The 13,128-nt window shown below is 42.2% G+C and overlaps 1 protein-coding gene across 2 annotated transcripts in view; it reads left to right on the plus strand.

Annotated features, from left to right (window-relative positions):
- LOC106928181 (E3 SUMO-protein ligase CBX4) overlaps nucleotides 1–9,150 on the plus strand; it is an 80,161-nt gene extending 71,011 nt beyond the window's left edge. Inside the window, exons 3-7 of one of the 2 annotated variants that reach the window (XM_088003041.1) lie at nucleotides 1,871–2,253; nucleotides 2,464–2,507; nucleotides 3,013–3,078; nucleotides 5,297–5,363; nucleotides 6,792–9,150. In XM_088003041.1, the coding sequence (XP_087859167.1) occupies nucleotides 1,951–2,253; nucleotides 2,464–2,507; nucleotides 3,013–3,078; nucleotides 5,297–5,363; nucleotides 6,792–8,237 (1,926 nt within the window). In that variant the 5' untranslated portion in view covers nucleotides 1,871–1,950 and the 3' untranslated portion in view covers nucleotides 8,238–9,150. Of the gene's footprint in view, nucleotides 1–1,456; nucleotides 2,254–2,463; nucleotides 2,508–3,012; nucleotides 3,079–5,296; nucleotides 5,364–6,791 lie in introns of those variants that run through there. The other variant, XM_015004262.2, reaches the window with a different exon arrangement.
- Nucleotides 9,151–13,128: the final 3,978 nt, after the last annotated feature.

Below are 13,128 nucleotides of genomic sequence, written 5' to 3' on the forward strand. Positions count from 1 at the left end.
TGTTTTGACGTGACCTAACTCAGAATAACCAATTAAATAAAGAGGCCTAAATAAAGGCAGGTGATAAGTGCATTTAAGAATAATACAGTCACCATTCATAGCACTGTCCACAGCTGACATCCAGCCACAGAGCAAGGACAGGTGCTGCCTTCAGGGTCTGTTCTTAGATCGTATTTTATCGAACTTGTGCATGTTGTGATCTTGGATCCAACAGTTGCTTCTACAAATAAGAACTGTGAAAGAATGAAGACTTGTAGCCTCAAACACCCTTTAGTCTATTACTGTTGTATTTGATGGGCACAAGTTAATTACTAATAGTGACTTTCAAATGAAAGTATTTAAGAAGTTAATATTCTACTTGCATAGAAAACTCTGCATTTTCACTCAGCCAGGTTAGCTGGTCCTGGAGGATAAAGCTATTGTCTAATCTAAAACGAGCCAAGACCAAAAACCTTCAGAATTAATGCAATGACTATTTTATAAACCTTTGAACTGCTGTCACATTTACACAAAAGCTTATCGTTGTTTAGAGAAGCAATTGAGGCTTCACACCTTTAATTATCTTCCTGTGTGAAATGGGTACCGAGAACCGAATATGTAAAGTATTTCCAGGTAGAGACAGAAGGCAATAAAACAGCGTACGCATAAACCTCTATAGCATTCTTGCTTTTTACACAGCTTTTCGTTTGTGTCAGACCATTACTCTCAGTGTTGGTAGCAATGTTGCCTTAGCAGGTCATGAGTTCAAATCCAACGAGTCTTTTTACATGGAGTTTGCATGTTCTCCCTGCTTCTACAATGGTTCTCTCTGGGTATTCCATCTCTCTCTCACAGTCCAAAAACACCAGTTAGGTTTACTGGTGTCTCCAAGTTGCCCTGTGGTCTGAGTATGTCTGTGTCTCTCTCCCAATAGCCGCTGGGAATAAGTAGCAGACACCCACCAACAGTCCGGTAAAAATAAGTTGGTATCTAAAACCGGATGGACCTCCTTCTACCTTTAATACCCATATAAAAATAACCATCTCATTCAATCATGACAAGAATTTAAAGGTCAATAAAATAAAATTATTATATTCTGAGGTTCCTTTTTCTTTTTTTTTTTACTGCTGTGTGGTTTGGTTGGGTTAAATAAGTCTGTGTTAAAGCAAGTGCTTTAAGTTTACACCCTGTAAATTTGTTTGAAACTCTTATTTATAGTAGGAAAGGGAACAGATTTAAACAGCTGAAAAAAAATCTTCTACCACTTTCCAATGGTTTACTAGTCAGTATGTGCAGTAGAACAAAAACAATAGATATGAGAGACAACAAAACATTTGCACAATGAGAGTACAGGGACTGGCTACTAATAGCTGCTAGCTTTAGCGTTTGCTCTTCCTGTCCTATACTGTATTTGTGCTATTTGTCATCGACTTTACAGAACAGAGCTTCTATCTATCTATCTATCTATCTATCTATCTATCTATCTATCTATCTATCTATCTATCTATCTATCTATCTATCTATCTATCTATCTATCTATCTATCTATCTATCTATCTATCTAGATAGCTAGCTAGATAGCAAGATAACTACAAGCTAACTAGGTATCTATCTAGCTGTTTAGCTGTCTGTCTAGAACATTTTTGATTAATTAGATCAGTCTTTATATTTCTTTTAACTAGTTTATTTAGTTAATTATTTTGCTGTCCAATAGATATTTTATGGCCTTGAACTGATTTCCATATTCAGAAAATTCATTTGACTTAAAAACGTAAAAAATAAAAAAATTTAAAAAAAAAAACAGCAAAAACTTTAAAGAAATTAATCTTTCATAGCCTAAATCTTCTCTCTCGCCAGATGTCTGAATTCGTGGTTTCTCTTTTTCCCCACAGCCCCCGAAAGCAGCACAGCGATCAAACCCCACCCCCAGTCACCGCCCCCGTGGTGAAACGTCACATCCACGGCTATTTGCATGAAGTGTTTTCGTGCTGCAGCTCCAACTCGCCTGCAGAGCGAGAGTCTCCGAGGGCTGAAAGCGAGGCAAGAGTCGCAGCGAAAGCAGGAGGAGGCGGAGGAGGAGGGGGATCCTTCACATCAGAGAAGAAGCAGGAGGGGGGGAAAGGGAAATAATAAAGCGAGCCCTGACAGAATAGATCAGGTGTCCGCGGTAAGAGAAACCGGAGAGTCGCCTCTCTTGCGCTGGAAAATGGAGCTACCCGCCGCTGGAGAGCACGTATTTGCGGTGGAGAGCATCGAGAAGAAGCGCAGCAGAAAGGTTCGCTTTTTACGCACATGCATGCGTAAATGGGACTGACTGATCTCCTCTTTTTTCTATTATAGACTGCATGTTTATTATGCCTTATTTATGTATATATTTCTCTAATTGTAACGGTGCAGCGCGGAGTAAAGTAACCTTATCCCGTTTGCTCTCTCGCTCTCTCTCTCTCTCTCTCTCTCTCTCTCGCTCCCTCTCTTTCTGTCACAGGGGAGGGTCGAGTATCTGGTCAAGTGGAGAGGATGGTCTCCAAGGTGAGTCCGCCACTGAACGGAAACAACATCACGACCACATCAACAACAACAAAATAAAATAAAATAAATGAATAGCAAGCTAGAGAATGTAAGAATTCTTCCGAGCGTGGGCGCGCAGATGGGCGGTTTGCGCGTGCTTGCTTCTGGGCGCCCGACTCGTTGGCCCCGATGATGGATGTGGTTTTACGATCTGTGCAATCCCCAGTGTGCCAATTAGAAAACGACGCGTCTGTAATTGGGGGCGATGTTTAAGAACCGCCCGTAGATGTGGATTTGTGATCTGTATCCAAGCGCGTAAAAGTTGCTCCTGATTTATAACACGTGTATCCACTGAGGAGGGACAAGTGTCTCGGCGTGTTAACTCATGTACAGGCCTGCTATAAGAGGGATATGAGGGCTCATAAATTATATGCTGAATTAGTGACAACCAGTGCCTGTCCGTGTCAGCCTTTTCAGACAGACCAGTTTGTCCCAACTGCTTTATCTCCCCTTCCTTTCTGTGCAGATACAACACATGGGAACCAGAGGAAAACATCCTGGATCCAAGGCTGCTTGATGCTTTCCAAGACAGGTGAGTTCAGAGTTGGATAAACCTGCTTCACAAGTAATGGCACCAGTAAGTTAAAAAAAGAAAAAAAAAACTGGTTTATTGGTGCGTGTTTCCCACATTTCCTGTTCCAGTCAGAACACTTGACCTTAACCGTCACCCATCCATTGGAACGCCCTGTGTGTTTGGTTAAAGCTTGGATTCCTGGATGATCCCTTGTTGATCGAGCCACATAGCTTGTCATTCAGAGATGCTGAAAGTTCAGTAACTGGATTTATCATTGTGTTTACTTTAGGATTTATCATGGTGTCAGGTTTCTTGGACAAACAAAGCCACTTTGTTAAGCAGCTACACTTTTTGGCACCTGGTTGTTTGTTGAGAGTCAGAGTCAGGTCATTGTACATTGGTGGTCTTTTAACCCTCACATGTTTCTTCTTCAGGACATGCCAGGGGTGAACCACAACAGAGGTCATGTTGAGTTCATTAGTTGTGGATTTATTCTGAGTTGGTACCAGAAAGAACCCATTAGGCCTTTTCTGTTCTAGATATTCCTTAAGCACCGACCTTACATTTCTACATTTGAAGAGCTATGACACATAAAACAGAAAACAATGCATGGGAAATTATTTGATAGAGGTTTGAATTCAATGGGAAAGTTAGATCAAAATATATGTCTGTAACTTGATCAGTTCTGCTGGTTGATGTTTGTAATCCTGTTTATCAGTCAGGCTATCTGCTCTGTTGAGCCTCTAATCAGCTTTCCCATAAGCAAAGCAAAAGGTGCATGATGGTCAGAGCTGACTCCATTTTCCAGACAGCCAGGTAGAACTCCAGACACTTTCTCTAAAGAACTTTAAATCATAGGAACAGTATGATGAACTTTGATTGAGCTAAATTATGGCTTATGTTTTAGTTTTTGCAATGCTTCAGAGGCAAATAACAAACCCTGATTAGTCTACATTCTGATAACTTAATGTGGAAAAAAAGATCAGAAAGACATGACAGTCCAAACCAGAAACTTAAACTGCAATATGAGAAACCACTGCAAAGAGTCCACTTGCAAGAGCTGGTCAAAAAACATGAACAGTTTCATTTTGGACAAGCTGTAAATCCTGGGAATTATCACTGAGGCAAAAATAAATCACCAGCTCAGCTAAAAAGCAAGATTTTACCTTTTAATCAATTTTATAGGATTGATCATTTTGAGATATGCCCAGGTTTAAAAGGAGTGAAGAGTTGAACATCATCAGCGTAGCATGACATGATGCGCAGCGTGAGACCCAGTCTAAACAAATCAGATGTGCATTGAGCATGGTTAAACTTCCTCAGGATCTTGAGACACTCATCAAGATTCAAATTCAGTCCATTCAAAGGCCAAACTCACATGCCTCTGTTGCAAAAGAAAAGCAAAACTCGTGATCATGCAAGACAACATAATGTGTTTGTAATTATAGTATTACAACAAAATTGAAAGTTAAAAAACATAAAAACTTTAAACTTAGTTTTATACTTGCTACTTTCTAATCACACCCTGAGTGTGTGGTCTTCCCGCTGCAGGACTTTGTAATTGAATTTCTCGACGGTGCGCCGCATTAAACTGTCACTGGCTTTTCTCTCAGCCTCAGCAACCTTTAAGGTACAGGTCACACGTCGCAGAGCAAACTCTACCTCTGTTTTTGCAATTATCACCAGCCCTCTGTTAAAAAGGGGAGGGGGTTTTATTGAAACTAATTACACATCCCTCCAGGGAGCTAAATCGTCTGAACGCCAGGCTATGAAAATACACCGAGTCGTCATTGTAATTAGACGTGATGGAGGCGGGGGGTGGGGGAGGACTCTGACATCACTCTTGTCTGCGGTGTTCAGTTACTGCCTTTGGAGAGGCTCCCATTGAGATGGAGGAAACCTAAGGAAACTCTTAACGGGGCGGGATTTCCTTAACCTTCAAGTAGGATTTGCACGACTGAGCCGATATTTAAGATCAACCTTCATTTCAAAGTAATGATGAGAACAAGCCTGCTGGGGAGATAACCACTTGATTTTCTGCAAAGAAAGTGAGGAAGGGTGAGGATGATTTGCATAAGGAAGTGTCAGTCCAAGTTACAGCAGTGCTAGGAAACACTCAGTGTTTCCTCGGCTAGGAAACACTGAGTGTTTCCTAGCCGAGCCTGAGGAGGACACCCGTGACGTTTTTGTTGCCATGCAACGGTGACTGACTGCCTGCCGGTCTCCACTCCCACAGGGAACGTCAGGAGCAGCTGATGGGATACCGCAAGAGAGGACCCAAGCCGAAGCACCTTCTGGTTCAGGTAAGAGGAATCTAAAACTGCAGCGGATTTAATTGGGATTTAATTTGGTAAACCAACGCGAAGCACTGCAAAATTTGAAATATTTTACAAATAAAAATCTGCACTTATATTCAGTCACTTTAGATCCGCTTTCCCTTAACAAAATAGAGTGAAGTGACTCAGATTTTCAGAAACCTAATTAGTAATTTAAGTTTGACCATTTGTTGTTTAATGTCAAGTTAAATTGATCTGTTCTGTGAACGCCTCTGAGGTTGGTTAGAGAAATTAGGTGAAACAAACCTGCCTCATAAACGGCAAGAAAAACAGCAGAATGGTCAGGGATAAATCAGTGGCAGAGTTTAAATGAGGGTTTAGTTTATCTAATTTTTTACAGCTCATGAAGCACTGTTCAATCCATCTTTTGAAAATAGAGTATGGCACAGCAGCAAACCTTCCAAGACATTACCAAAGATCAAAACTGACAACTCTGGAAGAGAATCCACTACTTGGTGGAGAAAATCTGCTTACAGGACAAGTGTTAGTTGTGAACTCCTCAAATCTGTCCCAAAGGAAGAGTGGCAAGACAAAAAAAAGACACCCCATAAGGCAGCAGTCTTACTGGAAGACAGTTTAAGAAAATGTTGACTTGGCCTAGTTGAATATAAATACATGCCTAACTTCTCAAGTTTTTATTTTAATTTTTTTTTTTTTTAATTAACACCATCTCAGATTTCCATTCCTTACTCTTCAAAATTATGCACCCTTTTGTGTTGGTCTGTCACATAAAAGCCAAAGAAAATACATGGAATGTTTGTGGTTTTAGTGCGAGAAAAAAAAATGAAAAGGGATGTAAATGCTTTTTGTAGTGGGAGGCGCAAGCAAAGTTACCAGCAGCAACTTTGTTAAAAACGTTGTTTAAACAACGCTTTTGTTTTTAGTTGATTAACTCTCCAGATTATCAAATGTATACATGCTACTAAATGGGCCAAATCGTTCGTTTAATGTATCAATCAAGGCTTCAGAAAGGCCAAAGGATCCCCTCAGAGGTGTGTCTTTATTCCTCTCAGGAGGGTGTTTTGGTAACACATGGGATAAAGTCAGCGAGGATACACAAAGCCGCAAGGGACATTCCTCCAAGCTGAGGTCACAGCCACAGGAGACACTTTGAAATGTCACTCTGATCTCCAGCCGGTGGCTCAGAGAGCTACACAGGACCAGCAGGAGGGCTGTATGAAGATGGGCTCAAGGCCCCTGGAATAAACTGTGCACTCATTTGGGCCTCACTCGAAACCTGTCACACATTCCTATCTCAGCTTCTCTGTAGCAGCACCATGAAAGCAATGGGTTTGCTTCATGGTGCATCTCTCTCTCAAAAAGAAAAAAAAAATCCCATTCGAATCATCCATCCGATTATTGTGCCTTTTGAGTAATTGTTATATTGTTTTGCAGGTGCCATCGTTTGCCAGGAGGTCCAACATCCTGGCGGACCTTCAGGAGGCTTCCTTGGAAGGCAACAGCTGTCAGAAGTCCAGCTCTATCCAGATGATGTGCCCCCAGGCCCAGCAGTTCCAGCTGAACAGCAAGAAACTTCACCAGTACCAGCCCCTGATCCGGGAGTGTGATGCCGAGCAGCAGTCCAACGGCAAGAAATTCTTCTATGAGCTCAACAGCAAGAAGCATCACCACTACCAACCCGATCTGAAGCAACATGAGGCTGTTTTTGCTAAGCCAAGGGACGTCAAGGCTCCCGAGCTGTCGAACAAAGGATACAACCTCCCAGCGGTGCTACAGCAAAAGTGGGTCCGGGACAAAGACTCAGGCTGCCTGACTAAAGTAAAAGACATCACTATGGAGCTAAAGAAAATTCCTCCAGCCGACCTTAAAGGACAGAAGGAGCCGGAGAGAGTGAAACCGAAAGAGGATGCCTCAACACACTCCAACGGCGTCAGCAGCAGCAAGCTAAAGATTGTTAAGAACAAGAACAAAAACGGCCGGATTGTAATTGTCATGAGCAAGTACATGGAAAACGGCATGCAGACCGCTAAAATCAAAAGCAGTGATTCTGAAGGCGCCGAAAGGCAAGGAGCAGAAAGCAGCGTGGAGAGGCACCTGGCAAAGATGAAGCTTGTCAAAAAGCTCGGCCTCATAAACGGTTTCTCGAAGCAACCCAAAGACAACCCAACTGTTCCTAGTTCTGGGATAAAAGCAGATTGTTGCAAAGAGAAAGAACTGTCCCCTCAAACAGAGCGGACTGCAATGGAACGGGACAAAGGCACTGAGGGGCAGCTTCCACAGGATAAGCCATTACAGCTGACAAATAAGCCTGACGAACTGCCCCTGCCCTCGGAGAGGGAGGTTCCAGACAAAACAGGAATCCAGAACGGCCATCACGGACTAAAGCGACACCTTTCCGACACAGACGCTGCAGAACAAGGATTGGGTAAGAGGTTTTTAAGTTGCAGGAGCATCAGCGCTCCCAACACAGATTCCTCGCCCTCCCAGAGCCTCACTGTTGACAGAAACGAACAGCAGAGTCCCGCTTTGCTGCACGACTATGGCTACGCAGACCAAGAGGAACCCATGGACCTCAGCATAGTCAAATCGAGGCCCACGTCTTCAGTCTGTGTGGAGACTGAGCCGGAGACGCGAGCTGAGGAGCCAGCACATCCACCAGATGACAGTCGAACACAGACAGACACACAAACAGAGAGCCAGACTGAAACACACAATCCGTCGGAGGAGGAGGAGAGCGCTGACATTGTGCCTGACTCCAACCACCAAGCAAGGAAAGACGAGGCGTTTCCTTCTTTCCAGGCTTGCCTTGGGAATATAGTCATCACGGACATTACTGCCAACTGCCTCACCGTTACCTTTAAGGAGTACGTAACGGCATAACACAGCTGGACACCACCTGAAGGACTGACAAATGATATATTTGTATTTTCTGATTCCTGAATGTACAAATGAAGTGTTGATGTTGTTTTCATTTTGTAAAACTCAAGATTTAAACACAAGGGTAAAAAAAAAAAATAGACTCTTAGTTCTCTTCTTACATATTTTCGAAGTATAAACCCAACCTGTTGGTATTTCAAATTTCCAACCTAATCCAAGCTGCAAAATTTTATGAAACAATTGATGAAACTCTAGCCTAACATGCACTTACTTTTATAGACAGCCTTCATTTTTCTATGGATGTGATATGATTTATACACTCAACCTGTCTACTTTCGGATTACGGATAAATGTAGGCTTTAAAGGGAGTTTTTGTAAGGAAGAAAATTATATTAAATCAAGGTACATTACACTGTGTCAGAGTGTGTGTGTGAGTGTGTGTGCGTGAGTGTGAGATGGACCATTTTTAAAAAGGATGTGTGCTGCTTGGATGTTGATGATGCCATTAGGCGTGCTTAGACAGGCAGATACAGAAAAATGAAGCACCTTCACTGTCAATTTGTGTCATAGAAACAGAAGACCACTTGTGGTCACCGCTTGATCTGTTTGAAAGACTTCATCTCCATTCACAACCCCTGGGAACTTAAACTGAGCACAAGTCACTTCCATTAAGTTTGCAGTGTCTGTTTAACCTACTGACAGGATCTTGTTTTAGTGGAACATCAGGCATAATCATCTTTGGAGAAAAAAATAAAAACAGCAGCAATTTTAAGCGTGTTACAAGCCCATTTCAGAGAACATTTTGTCCTTCTGAGGATCTGAGGTGCTTTGAGAGAACGTGAGCACTTGTATGTGCAGACTAAAAAGAGGAGGTTTCCTATGATGCTAATTGCAATAAAAATGTTTTGCAAGAGAATCTGTAAGTGGTCGTTTTTCCGTAGTGCTTGGCTCTGTGACTGTGAATGTTTGAACTAAGGTAACCTCAGACCGTGATGTGGTTTAGAAGCCAAACTTACACCTGCTCTGTACGTGGCTGACTGGATGATTGGTGCATGAGTGTTTCTTTGAAAACAGTGTCATCAAACCGATCAGGTTTTGCAGGACCAGTCTGTACTACGTTGCATAGGTGTAATTGAATATAACTGAAAAGTTAATTATTTGAATAAATCAGTCCAAACGTGAAGCTAGTTTAACAATTCATTCCACATATACCGACACGTTTCAGACATTTCTTCCTGTTGATTTTAATTCTGGCTCAAAGCTAAGGAAAATTCAACGTATTTCCATTTACTGTAGAGCCAATGCTTTCACTGGTCTGGGCTGTTTTTGCTTGAATTACTGCAACAGTTTAACGTGGCATGGAGGTAATCATGCTGAGGTGTTAAGGGGGACCAGGCTGCAGCCTTCAATTTGTCTGCATCGCTGCGCCTGGCGTCTCTCATTGTTTCCTCTCTAATGCGTCATAAATTCTCCACATGGGTGAACAGCTCTAGTCCTCAGGACCCGGTGTTCTACCAGCGTAGATGTCTCTGCTCCAACACAGCTGACTGAAATGGTCCAGATACCTCCTGAACATGTCAAAGTTCTGCAGAGGTTCTACTAATAAACCATCATTTCATTCAGGTGTGGTGAACCAGGGGAAAAAACTAAAACGGGATAGTGACCCTTGAGGACCGACTGTGGACACCACTGCTCTGGGATTCAGCATCTTTCTCTGCAAAGCCTGTCGAATTGCTCTGAGAAAGATGGCTGCATTGGCTTTGAACTTGAAAACTCACGTGCACCAACACCAGCAGACGACATGGCTCCTCAGATCATTACTGACTGTTAAAACGTTGCACTGGACCTCAAGTAGCTTGATGCCCACCCTCCCTCCAGACTCTTGGAACAACCAGTTCCTTACCCTCCTTGTGGAAAGTGTCAATAACTAGACAGTAGTTAAGTCGGCAGTCTATGATTGTGCAGACTATAAAACTGTCATAACATTTCCATAATTATATTGGGGTTTTGTTAATGATTGGTCTGAATTTATTTATTTATTATTATTTATTCTTCTTTTTGAGAAACTGGATTCTGGATTTTTCAAGAGCTGTAAGTAGTTAAAATTCAAAAATACTCAACAAATATCTTGTGCAGGCTGATGAATTGTACTTTTTTTTTAATAATATTGACTTAACTTGAGATCCACCTGTATATGTTAGTAAATTGTGTGACGAGAGTGAATGAGTCAGTAACTCCTGATTCAAAGCTGGATATAGACCTCACCAGCTCTCTCAGTCATGCGTTTGTCAACACCTGCAAGCAGGAGTGTGACCGACATGTTCTGTGTGTGTCATACATTCAAAGCAGTATCTCAGCTGGCTTCACTGTCTGCCATTTGACTAATGTATGAATTGCGTCAGGCAGCAGTTGCTCATTGAGCGTAAAATGCGCAGCGCACTTGGGCGCTCTTCTGCGCTAATTTTGTAAAAAAAAAAAAAAAGAAGAAGAAGAAGAAGAAGAAGCGCCGATCTGGGTCGCTAGACATTTATAAGCAACTGGTGACTGATATGCCTCTTTGTACCGAAGCAGTTTGTCGGGACAATCGATGTGATCTGTGGGAGAAGGCAGCAGCAGCTCGACCATTTCCCTTCGTTGCCAGTGAAACTGCTCTCCGTGCCCATTAATGTGAGCAACGACAGAGAAAATGGCTGTCCTTGCTCTCCTCCTCTGTGCACTTTCTGTTCAAGTAAAAAAAAAAAAAAAACATGCCTCTCAGTTTGTGGACCCGCAACGAAATCCCCACGTAGTTCAGCAGCTGCAGATTTTGCGCAATATGCAGCTTGCTTTCTCCCGCTGAAATAACAGCATATATAAAGACGTTTGTGTCATCTGATGAATATTGACAGAAACGGAGTTGTCACATCTCATCGCTCCTTCCTGCCAACTGAAACTGAATTTGCACACGTGCATGACAGGGAGGCCCGCCGATGGTCTGACAAAAAAACAAAAACGTATCGTTTCTCGTCATGAAAGAGGAGCTCTTAAAGACTTGAAAATGAACTAGAAAGTTTTTCTCGAATATGTTTTTCTACTTGTTTGCACCGTTTTGAGAATGCGTCAAAGTAAATGCGTTTCACGCAAATATCTGTTTGATGTTACCTGTTGAACTCAAGGGGATGTTTTGAAGCATCTGGAAAACTAATTGATTTGTATAAAATTACTTGCAAATGTGTAAATATGTGTTTGATTTCACTCTCTCTCATAGTCTCTCATGATTTAAACGCTGCATCTTTGATTTTTTTCATCATTTTAGTCTCTGATCCTTTACAGAAAATCATTATAAGAGAGTGAAGCAGGCAGAGTGCACATTCTGCCTGGAAAAACTGCGCCCACTAAGCTGTGCAGCCAGGTAAAACAGTCGTTTCGGTACAAGTGATGATTTGTGCCGCTGTCTTCTTTGCAGTTGGAGATGTAGCCGGCCTGAGGAACATGCGAACTAGGCTGCTGTTAAATTTCCCATCAGGTCACAATGAGACAACAGATAGCGCCTAACCTCTCATGCAGAACACAGATCTGTTCTAGATCTGAATCGCTGGAAATGTATCATTATTACTTTTAAATCCTTCAAAATGTAACATTTCAATGTATTTTGGATTTGTGGAATAATAAGGAAAACATTGATACTCTGATGGGTTAATAGTTATTGTTGTTGCTCCGGTGTTTGCTGGAGTCCCACGTTGTTAACAACGCCCCTACAGCCTCATCAATAAATACATTTATTGTCTCTTTTTCTGCTCTATTGAGACACCAAAATACTGGCAGGACTGTCAGACCAAAGAAGTTATTCAGATAAAACCTTCTTCCCAAAGTGCTTTTTGTTCAATAAATAATGTTAACCGGAATTGGGGGCCCCAAATGAAATCCTGGCTAGGGCCCCAAATAAATTTGAGTCGTCTCTGCTTGCTAGTATTTTACGTTTGTGACCGAGTGCTTCTACTCTGATCTGATCCCTCTTTATGCGGGCCTGCTTACGTTTGTTTTCCTGACCTGGCAGCCTGCGGTGGAAGTTTTCCGCTTTCTTGGCAGCCAAGGTGAAAAACACTTACATTTAAATCTCATTGCGTGGTGCAATGAAACCGTGGTGCCGGCTAGAGTTTGTTTTGGTTGTTTGTTTGTCTTGTTTTAGACTGTCGTGAAATTAGGATTGGATTTCTCTCAAGAAATAAAATTAAGAAATTAAAAATCAATGTCAGTGGTACTTCGTGGCGCCACGGGTTTCCTCGGAACAATAATGTAATTGTTAACCTCCGTTTACTTCTTCCTCGTCATGTTTTTGCCCGTAAGTTATGAGCGCAGTTTTTTTTTTTTTTCCTCCGTCTGTGCGCACCGGCAGCCGGCGCGTCTTTGCCCAGATACAAGCCAGCCAATGGCGTTTGAACGCGGCAGCGGTGCTGCACTGCAGGCGCGCCGAGACCAATCGCAGCCGCTGTCTGAGCTGCGCCCATCTTCTTCTTTCTGTCTGACATTTTGTTCATTCAGCCGCACACAACATTTTCTTACGGAAAGTCGAGATAATTCATTAACATGTCATTTCGGTGACGTGCTTAGTGGACGCAGGAGGACACCTCTGTGCCGATCTCTCCAACGCACTCCGTTTTCGTACATTCGTGACGGAAATTATATTTGAGAAAAACATTTGGTTAAAAATGGTTTTGTCTCAGGTTTTATTTTTGTTTTTTCGTGATTAGTTTTTAAGGGAAATTTACTTGTTGGATTTGAGGCACATATTTTTAACTGACCCTGCAGAAAATCCAGCTGAACAGAAAATCGCTCAGCTGGCATTTTGGTTCGTCTGCTCCTGGTTAACAGCAGATTTTAAAAAATATTTTAGGCTGTAAACAGGTTTGGATAA

The sequence above is a fragment of the Poecilia mexicana genome, unplaced genomic scaffold, assembly GCF_051168715.1.
Source record: "Poecilia mexicana isolate PSO_F unplaced genomic scaffold, ASM5116871v1 scaffold_1, whole genome shotgun sequence".
NCBI lineage: Eukaryota > Metazoa > Chordata > Actinopteri > Cyprinodontiformes > Poeciliidae > Poecilia > Poecilia mexicana.